This window comes from Musca domestica, unplaced genomic scaffold (genome assembly GCF_030504385.1).
Source record: "Musca domestica strain aabys unplaced genomic scaffold, Musca_domestica.polishedcontigs.V.1.1 32, whole genome shotgun sequence".
NCBI classification, from domain to species: domain Eukaryota; kingdom Metazoa; phylum Arthropoda; class Insecta; order Diptera; family Muscidae; genus Musca; species Musca domestica.
The window spans coordinates 3,959,646-3,978,698 of NW_026712311.1; the positions used below are offsets into that span (position 1 = coordinate 3,959,646).

The window sequence follows — 19,053 nt, forward strand, 5'->3', positions numbered from 1 at the left end:
GATACCATTAGAGGCCAGTAATATTTTTCTCTTAAACGAAAAATGGTTTTTGATATGCCTCCGTGAGCTGACGTCGTTCTATCATGGGCTTGCTCTATTAAAGAATGGGTCAAAGACTCTGGGACCCACAATTTCCACTGAAACTCTTGTGTTTCTGGGTTATAGGACTTGTGATCTCTTTTAAATACCATATTGTCGACAATCTTTAGATCGGGGAGATTCTCCTTTTTATTTGCAATAATTTCTCTAAGCTGTTTGTACGAATCACTTTCAAACTCGGTGGTCTCGAATTCAAAAACCCGATTCATGTCTATTTCGTCGGCATTGGGTAGGCGGGATAGCATATCGGCGACAACATTTTCCTTTCCTTTTCGGTGCTCGATTTTGAAGTTAAATCCCTGAAGTTGCAATGACCAGCGAGCTAAACGACCACTGAGGTCCTTTAGACTCATCAGCCATTGTAAACTAGCGTGATCTGTTATCACGGTGAATTCCATTAGCTCCACGTAAGGACGGAAAGTTTTGATAGCCATCACCGCCGCCAAGCATTCCTTCTCTGTCACGCTATAATTTCTCTGACACTTATTGAGCTTTTTCGAATAGAAAGCGATCGGATGCTCATGTCCTTCGGCATTCAGCTGAAATAGAACAGCGCCGATGCCATATTCCGAAGCATCACATTGAATAAAAAAGGGTTTGGAAAAATCTGCGTGGCGTAACACCGGTGCGGAAGTTAAGGCCCTCTTTAAGTTTTCAAATGCCTCCTTTGCCTTGTCCGTAATTACGAATTTGGGCGATTTCTTCAGGGTATCAGTAAGGGGAGCTGAAAGTGACGCGAAGTCTTTAATAAATCTTCGGTACCATCCTGCTGTACCCAGAAAACTTCTCACTTCCCTAGCACTTTTGGGAATTCTAATTTTTCGAATTGCTTCTACTTTTTCGGGGTCAGTACGCAACATGCCTTCTCCAATAATAAATCCCAAATATCTCAACTGACGAAAACAAAATTTTGACTTGGTTAACCCGATTGTTAAATTCGCTCGGTCAAGGCAATCGGCTACTTCATTCAATAGACGAAGATGCTCGTCGAAATCACTTGAAATAATCAACAGGTCGTCCAGGTACACAAAGACATTCTCCTTGAGTCGTTGGGGAATGACTTTGTCCATCAGTCGACATAACCTTTGTGCAGCATTACACAATCCAAACGGCATCACACGGAATTGATACAATGGACGGCCTGGGACCGTAAAAGCGGTGTACGGCTTGCTTTCTTCGTCTAATTCGATTTGCCAGAACGCATATTTAAGATCCACGCTGCTAATGTAATGAGTTTCATCAATGCGACTTAGTATTCCTTCAATGTTTTGCAGGGGATATGCGTCCTTGACCGTGAGCTTATTTAACTTTCGAGCATCCAGACAGAAACGATTTTTTCCGGGCTTTCGTACGATAGTTGTACGATTGCTCCAAGGGCTTTCACTTTCCTCAATAACATTAAGTGCTAACATATTATCGACTTCTTGGTACGTGATAGCTTGAACCGCTGGAGACATTGGATAGTGGCGGTCTTTAACCGGTTCCGCACCTTCCACGAGCTTAATCGAATGCTTTTCTAAACTAGTACAACCTAGCCCATTTTCTTCAAAGGTCTTGAATTTTTTTACTATGCATTTTAATCGATTCTCTTGATCATTTGTTAACTCGTGAGGGTTGAGTTTGTAGTCGGGACCCGTAGCAGTCATATCCCTGAAAACTTTTTCTATATTAATTTCAGCAGCTCCTATCACATCAGGGGCTAATTCGAATGTTCGCCAGAAGTCTATTCCAAGATATAGTTCTTGTTCCAATTGAGGACATAGATACAGTGTCATAAATTTTTCCTGCTCTTGGTATTTTATGATGGCTTTAATTTTCCCTAAAACATTATACTGTGTACCTCCGGCGGTGGTTACCCTGCTGGACATTGGTATAATTGGAATGCCAAGTTCTTCTATTATCTCTCGGCAATTTTTCCCTAACATAGTAACCGAAGCGCCGGTGTCTAGGAGCCCATTCATGATTTTTCCTTGCATACTGATTTCCGAGAAAACTCTGGGATCTGAGGCAATACCAGTCACTCTCGAAATAGTTTCTATCAAATATCTTCGCTGCTCACGCCACTTCTTGGATTTTTGTCTCAATTCAATAATTTTTTTCGGGATTACAGTAAACTCTGAGTTAAAAATTCTCTCCTTGACCTTAGCATAATTTCTTTGGCGATCTTCTAATGGAATGTAATGCCTCTGACCTGCAGAAAAATTTTTCGATTCTACACTACTCTTATCTCTAAATATATTATCGTTGTTTTTTATTAAAATTCGGACGTTTTTGGGTGCTAATTCTTCCGATTCACAGGGTTCTCTGACGGGTGTGTTTCCCCTGTTACTTCCACACCCCTTCGGGAGTTTCCCTGTTGACAGACAGGACACTTTGGGGTTACTGTGTCCGGCTTCCCACACCTATAGCAGAACAATTTCCGGACTTCTACTGGACAGTCCATAAAAACATGCCCCTTTTCTCGACAGTTCCAGCAGATCATTGGGACTCTAATTTGGCTTTGTATCCGGATAGCTGACAGCTCTTCACCAATATTCTCCTCCGGTACTTCTACAGGCTTTTCATAAATTTCATCATATATTTCATTTACTTGGCGGATAGGTCGCTGGGGGAACGTTACAGCTCTATTTTCGCGCCTAGGGAAATTTCTCTCGGCTTCAATACATTCTATTCGTAGCTGTTCAACCGACGAAATGGTCATCTGATATACATGTCGTTTTATATCTTCACGTATATTTCCCCTTAGGATCTTAATCATTTCGTACTCGTAAATAGGTTGAAGTAATCTAGATCGCAAAATTCCCATCTCGTGAAAATAACTATTGATGCTTTCATTTGGCCTTTGTTTCCTTTCTAACAAATCCCTGAGTATGTCGAATTTGGATTGTGGGGTTTGATACTGGCTTATCAGCGCTTCTTTAAGACCCACCCAATCGGTGTAAACATTACTTTGTCTATGCAGCCAATACCATTCTCTGGCTTGACCAGAAACCAGAAAGGCGAAATCCCTCAACACTTCAGACCATGGAATATTATATTGAGCCTGCATGATCTCTAACCGCTTAATAAAATCCATAACTCTTAAGCCTTTCGGGTCACCACTGAAATTTAAACCAAGTTTATCAACTCGTATTCCTAGTGGTTCCACTCTAAACGTATTCGTTATCGGGCCAGTAAATTGATCTGATAATGGAGTTTGACTAGCACTCGGAAATTGGATAATTGGTGGCATATTCCTATTTACTGCGTCATTATTATTGTTTGACGTCGGATTAGCATTACTATTTGTAATAGAATTAGAGGCTACCGTAGCCGTTGGGGGTACAATTAATTGTTTACGCACAGTGTCGGATAGTTCTCTCATGCCTTTTGATAAAGAATCTATCATTTTCTTCACATCAGATATTTCTGTTTCGACCATTTTTTTAACTTTATCTTCCAATGACTTCTGGACAGACGCTGCTTCATCTTGTACTAGTCCATGTAAGTCGGAAGTAGTTGGACCATTATTATTCAAATTATCACTCACTGTTGGCACATGATTGGTGTTCTGATCTCTTCGCATTATCGTGTCTGCTAGATCGATAAATTGCAAAGCACTCATATTCCTATCCTCATTCGCCATTTCGTCCGACCCTATTCGTCTTTGCTTGCTCTGCTCTGGAAAATAAGTCGATCGGTTTAGGTCAAAATTTTCGGGTCTGTCTCTCTTATTTCTTTTACTATTGCGGGTATTGTAGATCATGACCTATACCCAAAATTTATCTTCTCATTTGTTATCAATTGAATCTCGGAAGAAACCTTTTCTTGTAAGTAAGTTTTAAATTCAGTTAACCTTTTTTTCAAATATGAAACATCGGCAAAACAAATACTTTTTATAAATACATTCGATTACAATTACACATACAAATTTTCAAATTTGACAATTACAACATAGATCTACGGGGGAAGTGTAATTTTCAGAAGCAGTGTGTGTGTGGTTTTTTTTTATTTATTTATTTTTTTATTATTATTATTATTTTTTTTTAATAATTTTAGTGCCCTTTATGAGGTGTATGACTCTTCCCTTAGACATTCTTATTCTTCTAATAAATTATAGTGCTTTGTTAACTTCGGACCCCTGACATATCTATTACATTTCATAAATGAAAGCTCAGGGTTTTTATATGCAATACTAAGATTTTTGCATCTCTCAGATCAAAATCGCTATTGCTGCTACTCGATGTACTTATTCCTGTCTATAATTTATTTGGGTTATTTCACAAAAACAAATTTTAACAGTAGGATTCTCAATACAAATTGTTTTATTCCAGCTCGGAATTACAAGCTATTGATTACACCCTACTTAGAACAGTGGAGAAAACGTTCCCATAATATATTTGATATAGTAATATCGCACTTCGTAACCCATCTCTCTAAAGTTCGGATGCATACTAATATCACAGAATATTATTTGTCAAAAACATTTTCTTTTGTCTATTTAAAATCTACTAGCATTCTATGGCTGTGTGCGTCGATGTTACTGCACAGAGTTACTAACCTAATATCACAGTTTAACACGGCCATGTTTGAGTCGCCATTTTTGACAGTGGTATCAGGTACAATAAAGCTTTATTTTAGAATATTGGGCGCCATCTCTGTTATGTGTGCATATGCTCGGCATACGATTAGGCCATCCGACTGTCACAGAGACTCCCAGGGCTAGGGATCTCAACCCGCCAATCGTATGCCGAGCAAATGCACACATAACAACTCTGGGACAAGAATCGTACGTCAGATGAGAGAAATAACAAGATGTGCTTTCGTTTGAATGTAAATAGGCTGTTCAACATTTCATTCATATTTTAGTTTTTCTGGAATATTTTAAATCTCTATAAATTTTTTCTATGCAATTTATAAAAGCGATTTATAATTGTTATAATTTATTTCGAATCATGTACCATGAGAACTTGGTATAATTGGTACCACAGCAAAGTTATCGAATCTTGTCATGCAAAAGTCGGCTTAGGAACCCCTAAAAAAACTAATCAATTGTCAAATTACAGACCACAATCGATTTGCACATCCCTAAAGAATTCCTCGCTTGTAAACAATTTGGAAATTTAAGAAAAAAATAAATAAAAGCCAATAATGTCATATTTGGTGACGGAAATCGCCTTGGAAATGCTTGGCTACACATTTTACGATATTTATGGCGTACCAGAAGATATAAATAACTTTCGAAGCCTTGCTGCTACAGATCGTAGCAACGATGGTGCTCTCAAAGAGCCACATTTGGCTACGATACTAGGTTTGGATGCCAACACTTCCAAACGTAATAATAACAATCCACCAACAGCGGCAGTTAATACAATTGAGGCCACAAAAATAAAATTACCCGAACTATTAGCAAAATTGACCGATGTTGAGATTGGCAAGGTAAAGGAACAAGTCTTGCGGAACAAACCATCTTTATCCGGTGAGAATCCAGGTGAAACTAAATCCAACCAACAACAAGCAATTTCTAATTTGCTTGATTTGGAACATCAGAAACTTATTTCAGAGCAGCAGAGTTTGCGGAATTTTCGTAGATTTATTGAGAAAAATCTGATGCAATTTAACCCGACATGTTTCGAAAGATATCTTGAGGCGTTTAAAGGAACATAGGCGAAATCTGAAACGACGTTTAATATATAAGATATTTTAAGTAATAGATTTACAAATAATTCCGTTATCCTGACATGTTTATACCATAAGTTAATTATATAATAGCTAGATTAAATATTTATACAAACAACACATTAAGTCTAATTTAAATTTAGTGCTTAAAACTACACTTAAACTTAAAAACTGAATTTCATGGCGTATACTTCGAATGAAATCTCCTGGATATGAGAGTTAGTTGAATGTAGGCGTACTTAAAATCCACTTGGAGAGGATACTAATTGTGGCATCTATCCACAACTAGAAGTCTTAAGTTTGTCTTAAGCTGTTATTAAGTATAGAAAAAAATTGTATATATGCAGTCTTAAATCTCGTAGTAATACCAGCTCTCCAAGTAAATATTTTAGGTATATTGTAGTCTATTTGTAAATAAATGAGTAAATAGTTTTGCCTACAACTTACAGTTGAGGATGCATAGATTTTCCTTAACAAAGTGTGTTTTTAAATTCAATATTATGGGGGCTACATTTGCCAACATTTACTAATTACTCAATTTTTCTCATAAAAAAGTATGAATTTATTGCATAAGCCAGATTCAATCAGATTTATTATAAGTTTTCGTACAGAGCGGTTACAAAAATAATGTTTAACCATGGTTTTCCATTGTAATGATATGCATTTTTCAACAATTTTTAAAATTTTCAATAATTTCAATTTTAAAATCGGTGTGACAGTTCATTGTCCTAACAGCTGTGTCGTTTTGACTTCCTGTATTTTTCTACTAGGCAGTGCATCACTGTTTTCCGTGAGGGATAATCCAAAGTCGCACGTGTTTTCACAAGGGCGTTTTATACATTTTTCCGCCGATACCCAAGTGCAATGGTAGAAAAATACGGGTAGTCGCATCGACACAGCTGTTGGAACAATGAACTGTCAAACCTATTTTAAAAATGAAAATGTTCAATAAAAAATTACTGAAATTTGTAAAATCTTTTGAAAATGCATATCATAATCACCTCATATTGGCTTTGTATAAGAAAAAAATTAAAAAAAACTACTTATTTTTGAAAAAAAGAAAAACATTTTAAAAATTTTCACATATTCCCAATCGTTGATGCCTCTACCTGTATTCTTCTACCATGCCAAGTGCTATATGTTCAAGTATGTTTACAAACTAATTTTTGAAGCATTTAAGTTGATTTTTACATACACCTAAATTACGCGTTTTACAAAGATTTGTCGTTAAATTAATGTTTGAAAAAATTAAATAAAAAATTAATAACGTTCAATAAATTAAAATATATGAAACTTCATATTGCAAAGCAGAATAACGCATATTTTTATCGTCAATTGAGTCGGTGGGAGATTTCAACACGCTCATCACCAGTCCAAGTAATCGAAACCATACGGTGTACTTATGTATTTCTTCTCTCTTTTTTTCAATATAATATTTATGTGTAATAAAAACAATTTAAGATGATAACTATTTTATGATTTAGTCTCATTTACACGCATCATATTACCCCGACGTGTAAAACAACCCATAAACGTTGTTTACTCTTCTGACTGACGGCGTTTTACCCTATCCGGCGCCGTAGAATCCTAAATGACCGGCGTCGAATTCATTTAACGACTCCAAAGTCTGCTACCACAAACAAAGAAAAAAAATTCACACAATTACTACACATAAAAACATAAAACTTGTATTTTCCTTGTCGAGAAAAAGTGGTTTTTCATCGGAACGAATTAAATTATAGTATTACATGAAATTATTGCTGACATTATACTTTTAATGCCAAAAAACATAACGCGAATTTGAATATACTGATAAAAGATTAAAGTTTATCCACCTCGAAAAATATTGAATAACTGCGCAGTTTGTGTGTGTGGCAGAAAAATATTAATTCTCATCCCAGAAAAAATAATTACGTTTTATATACACGTACATCATATAGAAAAAAAGAAGAAAAATATTTGTTTTCGTTTAATTAACCAACAAAAAAGATGGCTACACGCAAGAAGTCGCTGTTGAAAGTTATCATTTTGGGCGATAGCAGTGTTGGAAAAACGTCATTGATGAACCAGTATGTGAGCAAACGATTCTCGAATCAATACAAAGCAACGATTGGTGCTGACTTCTGTACAAAAGAGGTGGTGGTCGATGATCGTGTGGTCACAATGCAAATTTGGGATACTGCCGGTCAGGAACGCTTCCAATCACTGGGCGTTGCTTTTTATCGCGGAGCTGATTGTTGTGTTTTGGTATATGACGTCACATCACCCAATTCGTTCAAGAACCTTGACTCGTGGCGTGATGAATTCTTAATACAAGCCAGTCCCCGGGATCCTGAGCATTTTCCATTTGTGGTCCTGGGCAATAAAGTGGACATGGACAATCGTCAGGTGTCAACAAGAAGGGCTCAACAATGGTGTCAGTCTAAAAATGATATTCCATATTTTGAAACATCGGCCAAGGAAGGCATCAATGTGGAACTGGCATTCCAAACAATTGCCAAGAACGCCTTGGCTCAGGAGGCTGAAGTAGAACTCTATAATGAATTCCCCGATCAAATTCGTTTGAATGCCGATCGAAACAATCGTCCCGGAAATGCTGATAACTGTCAATGCTAATTCTTAAGCTTTTAATCAATCGTTCTCATTCAAAGTTATGACGGCTGCTGCCTGGCTGCCTTCACAAACGAGTATGCATGTCGTTATTATTATTCTGAACGTATTGCAATGGTTTTTCTTTATTTGTTTTGATTCTTGTACAAGCCCCCCCCACCCCCAACTCCCTCTATTATGCCTTTTGTGTTGATCTACCGCCCCTATTATCCCTGTCAGCGCATTGAAAGTGTCAACAGTATCTCCCACAAATTGTTTGTAATTAAAAAAATGTTTTCTTCTATGTTTCTTATTTTTTTCTTTTGGTGAATATGAGGAATTATTTTTTTTTATAATTTTAAACATAATTTAAGGAATTCTAAAAGAACAAGAAGTAAACATGTCGCTATATGTTTATATATGATAATATATTCGAGTATATAGAAGAATAAAAAATAACTAGTAATTACACAAATTAAATCAAATTCTTTAATAAACAAATAATGTTCTACACGAATAGAAAATAACGAAAATAAAAAAATCAATTCACAACAAAACCGAATGGAAGCCGTAGGCCTTAGTAGCTTTTCGTGCTTTTTGTATTTTAAACAATTTTCTTAAGTATATTATAATAAAATAAAAATAACTGTAATTAATATTCAAATAAAAGAACAATAAAGATAAATAAATCTCTCTCTTTTTTTGACATATTTTACAATTAGATTTTCTCTGTGACAGACAGCCTTTGTTGTTGCATTTTTCAAAAAAAGACAGCATTGTTGTTTGTACATCTTCGTGAATGTGCTCATTGAAATATCACATTCCGTTGTGTGTGTGTGCGATATGAACTTGTGTATTTTGCTTTGAACGTTCATTAGTTGTTTGTTATCAATGAATGGAATAGACATGAGAGTTGTGTGACTCATTTATTATTTGCATGCACAATTTCAAGAAATTTTTAACTGGATTGTTGTCTTTATTGTTTGATAAAGTCGTTCAAAGCCTTTGTGCATTGTTTGAGTTGAGATTTTTTTTCGTCAAAACCTTTTAGATTCAATTCCAAAGGGCAAGCAATATGTGCCATGGCCTACATCACATGTGACGTGTATTTGAAAGAGAGAATGCATTAACTAGTCCATATTAATGACACAGCAGGTATACATAATAAAGTTAATAGAAGAGTGCTTAATACATGACTTTTATAGTGATAATTGACTCATTCTGACTTCTTTGTCGAATATTTTAATCAATATAATGTCAAATCACTTTACCACCATAAATGGCAGAAATATAAACCTCCCAAGCATATATGTAATTTTACTTTTATATGCCTTGTTTTCTTTGTAACCCTATTGAGAGTTTGATTCAGTAGTGTTAGACAATGCTTATTAAACAATAAAAACTATCACTGTGATAAAAAATCTTTTTGCTTCAAAACATTATGTTTGCTTTTAGTTCACGGTTGCATGCATTTCGACAGCACCATGGTATAAGAATATAGGTAGACGTATCGACACAGCTGCTGAGACAATGACTTGTCAAATTAATTTTGGAATTAAAAACGCTGAATGAAAATTTATTAAAATTTGTAAAAATAATTGAAAACGCGAATTATAATAACCTCCGAATGACGTCGTATAAGAAAACGTGTAAAAAACTACTTATATTTGAAAGAACATTTAAAAATTTTTTGACATATCAATGTTCCCAAGCGTTGATGCACCTACCTGTATTCTTCTACCATGGATAGCACGGACGAAATCAGCTGTCAAATTGTGGATTCTTGCATGTTATTACTTTTTACTTTATTTTTACTTTTTTACTCTATTACTTGGATCTTGGTAATACCATGGTACAATAACATCAGGTGGAATAAAGTTCTCCCCATGGTATAATCAAGGTAACCTCATTTCAAATAATCATGCTCTGGATTTTCTGTAATTTACCTTTTCATATTAATCTTTATTGAAGACTAATTCTCATGTCTGATTTTGTATAAACGAAGAAGTTACGAATATACATTTTGACAATGGGATGTTGCCAAAAGTATAACATTGACAAGAATTGTAAACATATGGTTACAAATACGTAAATATACATTTTTCTATTACCTCTCAATATTGAAAATTTTCAAATTTTGAAATTTCTTACGCTCCACGCATTTCGGCAACATTATTATAAATACATGTGTGATAGCTTTTGTGGTGAAAAACGTCAACCGTTGACATTTAGATAATGCCGTTAGGAAGGCCTTTGGAGTACTCCCACATGCGACTACTTGGTAACCGTTGTTATTCGTTCGTCATAGTTGTCAATTGTAGTTGTCGTCGAATTTCACATGTTTCTTTTTGTTATAAAATGCATCTAAAAAATCAGTGATTTATTAGAAGGTGCTATTAACGGGTCAAATTTAATCGAATGCAGTAACAAGATAAAAAAATTATAAAAATTACGCTTTTAAAAATCAATGAACTGTGATAAATTTATTTTCCAAACAAAAGAATAATTGGGAAATATTTGTTAGAAAGTTTTTACTACTAATTTTTACAACTGTGATAAATTTGCTCAGGGGTGGTTATTGCGATTTGCCAGTCTTTCTTGTCGTAATTATAGTCCAAGTTGAAGGTTGTTACGTACACCAAATTCTTTTTTTTATCAATAAAATTTTCCAATATTTTTTTGCGATAAACAAAATTTTTTGTTGTTGCTATAATTGTGTGTCTTATCTCTCTTCGCAACAGGAGGCTGATCTTTGGACAGCAGAGTGACGAACGGGGTTTTGGTGTAATACACTTGGGGAGTTCTGCGAAACACGAGATCTAGAAGACATACATACACACGCACACAGATCTTGCATAATGAAAATTTGGACGTCAGAACACACATTCAACCACCCATGGGAGACGGTGGCTCAAGCAGCGTGGCGTAAATATCCCAACCCCATGACACCGTCCATCATTGGCACCGATGTTGTTGAACGCAAAGTTGTCGATGGTGTCTTGCACACACATCGTCTGGTGCAATCCAAATGGTATCTTCCCAAATGGACACATAAAATAATTGGCACAGCCAAATCGTGCTTTGCCAGCGAACGTTCAGTGGTGGATCCCTCGAAACGACAAATGATTTTGAAGACTGTAAATTTGACATTCTGCCGACACATATCGGTGGACGAAATCATTTACTACGAACCACATCCCAAAGATCCCACAAAAACATTGCTAAGACAAGAGGCTTCAGTAACGGTACATGGCGTTCCCCTTTCACACTACATGGAGGATATGGTAACTTCAAACATTAGCATGAACGCGGGCAAAGGTCGCCTCGGCTTGGAATGGGTTATAGGTAGAATAAATGCCGAGGTAAAAGGTATCGCCGAGACAGCAGCCAAGAGCACAGATGATTTGATAATGACCACACGGCGCTCCCTGGACGATATGACCGAAAGTGCACGTAAGAGTATGGATGAAATTAGCGCGCAGGCCGCCAAGCACATGCACATTTAAAAATCACAAGCAGAGCGAAGAAAAAAGCAGTGCCCATTTCAAAAACCCAATTGCTGTCTAAGGCAACGGCAGGCAGCAGCAGGAGTATTACCGATTGTTTACACGTACTGCACTGATTAGGATTAGATTACATTGTGAGAAAAGTTAAGGAAGTGTCCATGATGTAAGTTAAGTGGAATAAATGAAAAAGATAGTACAACTTTTTGCGAAATGTAGTCAAATTGGAAACCCTCCTTCTAACAAACAGAACATTTCGCAAAAACATTAACAAAAAACCGTTGCTGTGTGGCCTCTGTTTCGATGTTTGTTTTCCTTTTTTCTCATTCTTTATTTTGTAATGTTTACAACAATGTATTAAACTGGTAGTTTTTCTTCTTTGCGAACACTATGTTTATGTTTTTAATGATGACATTTTCGAAATACAGTAAAAAAAAGAAACTTTCCACTCAAGGCTTTTTCTTCAGAAAACTTAAAAAAAGAAACATCTTCCTAGAATACTATTTATTGTTAGTCTAAAATAGAGTCGCCATTTCCCTAAATTTGAAAAAAAATGCCAATGGCTAGCTATATGCTAGCTATGATGCCGCAGCCAATTGTCTCATGCCCAACTCTCAACATGGAGGTGTTTTGTATTTTATCAGTAATCATAATGAATAAAAAGTATATTTACCAATTTTAATGCTAAGTTATTACCTACATATATGAAGATGAATTGTTTATATACCTACACATATACTACAGTATGATGATGAAATGAAAAAACGAAACAAAATTCAAAATTGTGCGATAAATACCATAATACATAACACCGATTTCTGAAAACTAAAAATAAAAGAAATATAGTTTTCCGTAAAAAAAAAAACAATTTCATCCTTTTTTTCTTCTTGATAATCTGCACGTGAGGGTGATGTGTAAAATTTGGCAAACAGATTGATGCGTATCTCAATAAGTTTATCATGTCGCCTATATACAACTGTTAAAAAGCATATGTATGTATTGTTGTATGACTTGGACATGTGGCAAACCAACCATCGCATTTTTATAAGAAAAAAAGGGGAAATAATTTAAAATCGTAATTTATTTCTTCCTTTATATAGTGCCTTTTGGTATCTAATGAGATGTATTGTTGTATTAAACTTCCTATAGGTATTCTATGACAATATATATATTGGGTATGTAGAACGAAGCAAATTGGTTCCTTTGGGCAAAATAAGGATATTCGCAGTGGTATGTTTTTGAGGATCATTGAAGCATTTCTATTTGTAGAAGACCTATAGTTTTTCATTCACGGATTCACGATATTTTTAGAACTATTTAAAAGCATTTTTTTTTAGAACAAATCTCTATAAAATTAAATTGTTATTTAAAGAATAATTTTTCTAAATTTATTTTAAATGTATTTAAATTTTTTTAAAATTCAATTTTTTTAAATTTAAAATTAAAAATAGGAACTTTAAATAAATACAAATTTAATTATACCGTACTTTGCATCAGAACATGGGTCAAGACTTCGCTTTAAAAGTTCACTTAACAAGCGCCCGACCCTCAACCACTTCGTGTCTTTGCTGATTGGGTCCTTGAATTTATGAAGCCGGCGTTGGTTTTGTTTAAGGATTCGGCAACTGTTCCACTCGGAGACCTCTGGTCCACTGTTTTCCTCCTGGGGAGAAATAAACAATTTGGGATAGGAGAGATATAGAAGCCAGAAGAAGAATATATTTATAGAAGGAAGTGTACAGGGTGAGATTTGTGTCTCGTACCATCGCTTGTTACCGCGATACTGGTAGCGTAGCCCGACGGCAAGGAAGTGGACGGAAGAAACCAGCAACATCAGCAGAAATGGTTCGAAAAGTGAAGAAGCGACTTGATCGAATCCCGCATCGCAGTGGCCGAAAAATGACTCGTGAGCTGAACATATCGCAATATTCCATTCGGCAAATATTGAAAAATGAGCTCGGGGTAAAGCCATTGAATTCCAAAAGGTGCAAAAACTTACAAAGCAACTGAAAGAAAATAGACTCAAAAGGGCTAAAAAGTTGCTTCGCTTGGCCGAAAGTGGTGAACGGCCGAATTTGGTATTTTCCCATGAGAAAACATTCGTTGTGCAGCAGTTTGTAAACAAACAAAATGATCGTGTTTACTTGCCAAAGAGGTCAGCTGAAATGTGCACCTTCGGTTGGCCACCAGAACTCCGGTCGCCGGCCATGGTGATAATGTGGGCCGCCATAACAACCGATTGTCACTCTGCGCTTGTATTAATCGACCATGGCATCAGAATAAATGCCGAATATTATCTCGAAAATATTCTGGAGGACGTATTAAAACCTTGGGCACGCAAACATTTTGGCCGCAGACCTTGGACATTCCAACAGGACTCAGCACGCGCCACCCAAGAATGGTTACAGAATGAGGTTCCTAGCTTCATTTCCAGCGCACAATTGCCACCAAAATCTCCGAATACCATTCCGTTGGGCTATTGTGACTGGAGTATTTTGGAAAGCAAGGTTGGCACTAAAAAATAACAAAATGTCGATCACCTCAAGCAAGCGCTTCGCCGAGAATGAGCCAAAATACCGCAGAGCAAAATTTGGGCAGCGTGTGACTGTTCCATTGGGCGTTTGAAGGCCATAATTCGTGCCAAAGATGACCAATTCGAACAAATCTAAACTTAATCTAAAATTTGATGCTATTTCCGACATTTTTTTGATGAGGTTTTTATTTCACCCTGTATACCCTCTCAAGCCATATGGCTGAGGGTATACAAATCTTGAAGATCTTAAACATATTTGAGTAAAATTTTATCAACCTACTTCATTTCGATCGGAAGCTGGAGTGGTTTCCACAGACGGACAGACATTGATTAATTGACATAGAATGTATCAAGAATATATGCACTTTGTTGGGTCTAAAATGATAATTGTGTTGAGTTCCAATCGGAATGACAAAACTAAATATAGCATACTATGTATGGTGGAGGGTATATACCGTTTATCGAAGGTTGCCTGCAGATAATTAAATGTATCACTTAATTGAGTGTATCACTGGCTAAGTAAACATTTGTTATCAGCAGGGTAATCACCATCTTCAATAGATCCGGTGGACATTCTGACTAAATCTCAGGAGTATTTCAGGCATTTAAACAGCTCCTGTTCTGTCTTCAATTTCTTTGACACTTCAATGATTAAAATAAATTTGTAAGGGATAAATATTTTCAAAAGTTCTTCTATGAATAGAAGATCCTTTAACTAAAATAAATTAAAAATCATTAAATGTAACACGCTTAGGATATTTAGTCTGAGAATAAATGTAACCTGTTGAACAAATGTGCACAACCATAAACTCGTCTTATGGACAGTAAATTGTTTTCCTATTAGATCTTAATAGAATGGACATTTTCCCTCTCTTATGCTTTACAATGACAATACACTGATGCCATACAGACGACACACACATACATAAATGATTTAATTTCGCAGCAACAAAGGTAGATAGTCCAATTCAAACAATTGGCTAAATTTATGCGTTCCCCAAATATAGACACCCACCCAAACAAATGCTAAAAAAGAGACGAAAAAATGAAAATTGCGCATCTGCTTGTATATTACGTCTTTGTTACAGTCTTCTATGTTAGACGGTTTTGCCTTTCTGCCACACTTCCCACAAAAGAATTTATTTTTGTAATTCTATATTTGTTTGCATTTGGCTATTGCAAAACCCTTGACACATTAACTGGGAAACCTTATTGAGACATTATTTAAGCCAAGACTATTTATGGTCAATTACAGTTGACTAATTTTTGTTGCATTTTGAATCAATGTAAGAAAAATCCTGCTGAACAAAATACAAAGCCAATATATTTATTATTTAATATATGTATATTTATATTGTTTTATTTTTCTCATACAATAGTTGATACAAAGCTCTTAAAACTACATTTCTAGTTAGCACTACAAAAGTGTTTGGATATTAGTTTTATGTGTTAGGAAATATTATGATTTGTAAATCAATAGATGCCGTTTTTTCACACGTATATTTTATTTATTTTGCTTAATTTATCCGTGTTAAATGTGTTATAATCAGTCTATTAATATGTTAGTCTCCTTACTTAGTTTTTTTGTTTTTTATTTTGTAATTTGTATATTATCCAAAATATATGACTATATAAAATGACAAAGAATTTATATAAGAAAGTTATAAAATGCTGCAGATTGTAGTGGGAACTGTATATAATGTCCATTTTGGATTAAAATTAAGTTTTTTTTTTTCGTTATACTGCTTAACTGGTTCTTATGAATAAGAGAGCTGGCAGGGGCCATCGTCAAGGTGTATTTCAATTAAATACATATTAAACACCAATAGATTAGAAATTCCCCGAAAAGACAAACAAAAACTTCTATATTTTTGCAATTAGACTGGCATGTTCGGAAATTAAAAATGGAGTTTTAACGAAAAAAATAAATATTTTTAACAAAAAAAAAAAAAAAAAAAATGACAAGTCTTAAAATTTTTTATAAAAATAATTTTCAAAAAAAAGAAAATAATAATTTTCTTTTAAAAATTTTAAGGTTTTTAAATATTGTTTTTAAATTCTGAAACTCTTTCTACAAAAAAATAGAAAAAGTAGAGATTTGCAAAACAAAAAAGTAGAGATTTGCAAAATTTAACAAATTCATTTTACACAAAAATTTCAAAATTTTTATCATTTTATGAAAAATATTATTTTTTTATGAAAAAACAAGAATTTATAAAAAAATTTTAAAAAATATTAAATTTTAAAAAAGCAGTAATTTTATATTAATTTTATTTGCACAACATTTGGAAAAAAAAATGAATTATTCTATAATGACTATAAAAGGTTTTAATAACTTTTTTCAGAAAAAAAATTATAAAAAATATTTTTTAATAAAAAAAATATTAAACTTCTTTTAGAAATTAATTTGTTTTATTTGCACAAAAAGTTTAAAAATTCGAAAAAAAATATTTTTTTAAATAAAGAATATTAAAGGTTCTAATAACTTTTTTTCATAAAAAAATTATAACAAATATTTTTTAATAAAAATATTTTTTTATTAAATTTCTTTTAAAAATTGAATTTGTTTTAAATATTGTTTTTATTTGCACAAAAAGTTTAAAAATTTGAAAAAAATAATTATTTTATAAAAATTTTAAATGTTTTTATGATTTTTTTTCATAAAAAAATTTAAGAAATATTTTTTAATAAAAAATATTAAATTTCTTTTAAAATTTATTTTTTTATAGAAAAAAAATTAATGTAAAATTGAATTATTTTTATAAAAAAAAATTAATATTATTATAAAAAATTTTTATATATTTTATAAAAAATTAAATATTTTCATAATTATTTTTTATATAAAAAATTTAATTTTTTATAAAAAAATTCAATTTTTGCATAAAACATTATTTAAAAAAAAATCAAAAAAAGGTTCAAATCTTGAATATAGATACAAAATTTTATGAAAATATTTAATAAAAAGTTATATTTTTTACATAAAATGTCTAAAACTTTTATGGTAGTTTTAAAATTTGTTATGACAAATTTACCACTTTTGTAAAAATATTTAAGATTTTCGTGTTTTGAAAAAAATGTTAGATATCGAAGAAAACATGTCATTTTTTTAAAGAAAAAAAAAAAAAAATCCAATAAAGTATACCATTTTAGCTTTAAAAAGAATTACCAATTATTTAGAAAATCAAATCCCTTGCGTATATCCCTATCCAAAAGATAAACTTCTTCCGAGTCCAATGCCTTATCATCAGTTCGGCCATCATACTCATCATCTTCAGAGGTGGCTGTAGATGAGGATGAGGCCGACAATAAAAATTGACCCCTACCACAATTCTGCATTAAATTAGTTTTCTCCTCGCCATCCAAAAAACTATCAGTGTAGACAGCATAATTAACAATGCTGGCCGATGGTGGGGCCGAACTATTATTTGAGTTTAAAAATACCTGTATTATTGAAGAAGAATTCGATTTATTTGGTTTTAACTTGTTGGTATTGCTGGCTTGCTTTTCACTGTCAACACTGCTGCTGTTCGGAGATTCGATATTATTACTACTTTTGCGATTTTTCAGAATATCCATGCAGGGGCTGGTAATACTGCTCGGTTTGACAACACCACCACCACCACTTTTTTGGTGGACATCATTTAGCCGTGATTTTTGTAGATTCTGATTTAAACTTTTCTTTAGTTCACACTGTAGTCGCTGATAATTTAGCAGAGTCTTTTTGGACTCAGCATCCAACGGTTCTTGTTTGGTATCCTTGCTGCCTGGGAACAATGAGAGCTGCTGATGATTTCCAGTATGCCATGAATCCGAAAGATCCCCCGAAAACAGATGTAAATTTATTTGTGACTTGGTGCGATAACTAAATGGTCGCGAGTACTCATCACGAAAGCTGCCAATATTATCGTCTTGAATCACTTTCATTGCTACCGTTTGTATGGCAAATGTCCTTAAATCGCGACCATCAAACCCATATCCTTCGTTTTTATTATATTTGGCATCAAATTGTTTGTTCAGTGGAACTATGTCTTTGCAGTCTCTGCCACCACCATTATCTTTGTGTGCACTGAAGTCATTCAAGACTATGGCGGCCAAGGAATCGGTTGATGCATGACTTTTGCTAGAATTCGACTGGGGTGTAGTAAAGCTATCAAAATAGTGCAATGAAATTTCCGGCTTGATGAGCGTGTCGTTTATAATATCCGTCTGTTCATGATAGTTGAGACTATCCCATAATTTACCATAGTTCACTTTGGTGTCATTTATATCATGGTATATACGCTCTGCTATGGGATTTAATTTGGCAAAATATTCCTGCATTACATCTAGAGTATTCAATCGGCCTTGCTGTTGGAGGGAATCCTGAAATCCAGGCATACTAAGTGATGGGATAAAGCTGCCACTGTTTTGTAAAACGAGTATCCTTAATATCCCATATGGTTTTCACCGGCTGGACTTATTAACACCCGTCCGTATTTCTCTCTTTATCAACAACAAAGAAAGAATCCTGTGAATGTGTGTATGCATGTAGAATTAACCCATATCGCAAAGCCTTTCGACTTAAAAAAGAACGCCGTCACAACTGAGATCCCTAGATCCATTTGGTGAATAAATGCATGTGTATTTATTTGTGTTTCTTCTTTCTCTCTGTCAATGCAATTCATAAAGGAA

The 19,053-nt window shown here is 34.1% G+C and overlaps 4 protein-coding genes across 5 annotated transcripts; 3 read left to right on the forward strand and 1 right to left on the reverse strand.

Moving 5' to 3' along the window:
- The first annotated feature begins 4,844 nt into the window (after positions 1-4,844).
- On the forward strand, positions 4,845-5,879 carry LOC101898417 (uncharacterized). The gene has a single exon (XM_020034762.2). The coding sequence runs from the start codon at positions 5,230-5,232 to the stop codon at positions 5,743-5,745; it is 516 nt and encodes a 171-aa protein (XP_019890321.2). The 5' UTR covers positions 4,845-5,229; the 3' UTR covers positions 5,746-5,879.
- A 1,499-nt stretch (positions 5,880-7,378) lies between these two features.
- On the forward strand, positions 7,379-9,035 carry LOC101898590 (ras-related protein rab7). The gene has a single exon (XM_005177775.4). It carries the CDS (start codon positions 7,747-7,749, stop codon positions 8,371-8,373), a length of 627 nt encoding a protein of 208 aa, XP_005177832.1. The 5' UTR covers positions 7,379-7,746; the 3' UTR covers positions 8,374-9,035.
- A 1,579-nt stretch (positions 9,036-10,614) lies between these two features.
- On the forward strand, positions 10,615-12,717 carry LOC101898764 (protein slowmo). Of its 2 annotated transcripts, none has more exons than XM_005177777.3 (2): positions 10,615-10,736; positions 11,088-12,717. In XM_005177777.3, the coding sequence occupies exon 2, from the start codon at positions 11,205-11,207 to the stop codon at positions 11,850-11,852; it is 648 nt and encodes a 215-aa protein (XP_005177834.1). In that variant the 5' UTR covers positions 10,615-10,736; positions 11,088-11,204; the 3' UTR covers positions 11,853-12,717. The 2 variants fall into 2 exon arrangements, with proteins under 2 accessions (XP_005177834.1, XP_005177833.1); XM_005177776.3 differs by lacking the exon at positions 10,615-10,736 and adding an exon at positions 10,743-10,971.
- A 4,780-nt stretch (positions 12,718-17,497) lies between these two features.
- On the reverse strand, positions 17,498-18,982 carry LOC105261463 (uncharacterized). Its single transcript, XM_011291870.3, has one exon. The coding sequence runs from the start codon at positions 18,757-18,759 to the stop codon at positions 17,545-17,547; it is 1,215 nt and encodes a 404-aa protein (XP_011290172.2). The 5' UTR covers positions 18,760-18,982; the 3' UTR covers positions 17,498-17,544.
- Between the last annotated feature and the right edge of the window lie 71 nt (positions 18,983-19,053).

Coding starts and splice junctions, on each gene's coding strand:
- LOC101898417 (XM_020034762.2), top strand. CDS start 5,230: ATGTCATATTTGGTGACGGAAATCGCCTTGGAAATGCTTGGCTACACA.
- LOC101898590 (XM_005177775.4), top strand. CDS start 7,747: ATGGCTACACGCAAGAAGTCGCTGTTGAAAGTTATCATTTTGGGCGAT.
- LOC105261463 (XM_011291870.3), bottom strand. CDS start 18,759: ATGCCTGGATTTCAGGATTCCCTCCAACAGCAAGGCCGATTGAATACT.
- LOC101898764 (XM_005177777.3), top strand. CDS start 11,205: ATGAAAATTTGGACGTCAGAACACACATTCAACCACCCATGGGAGACG.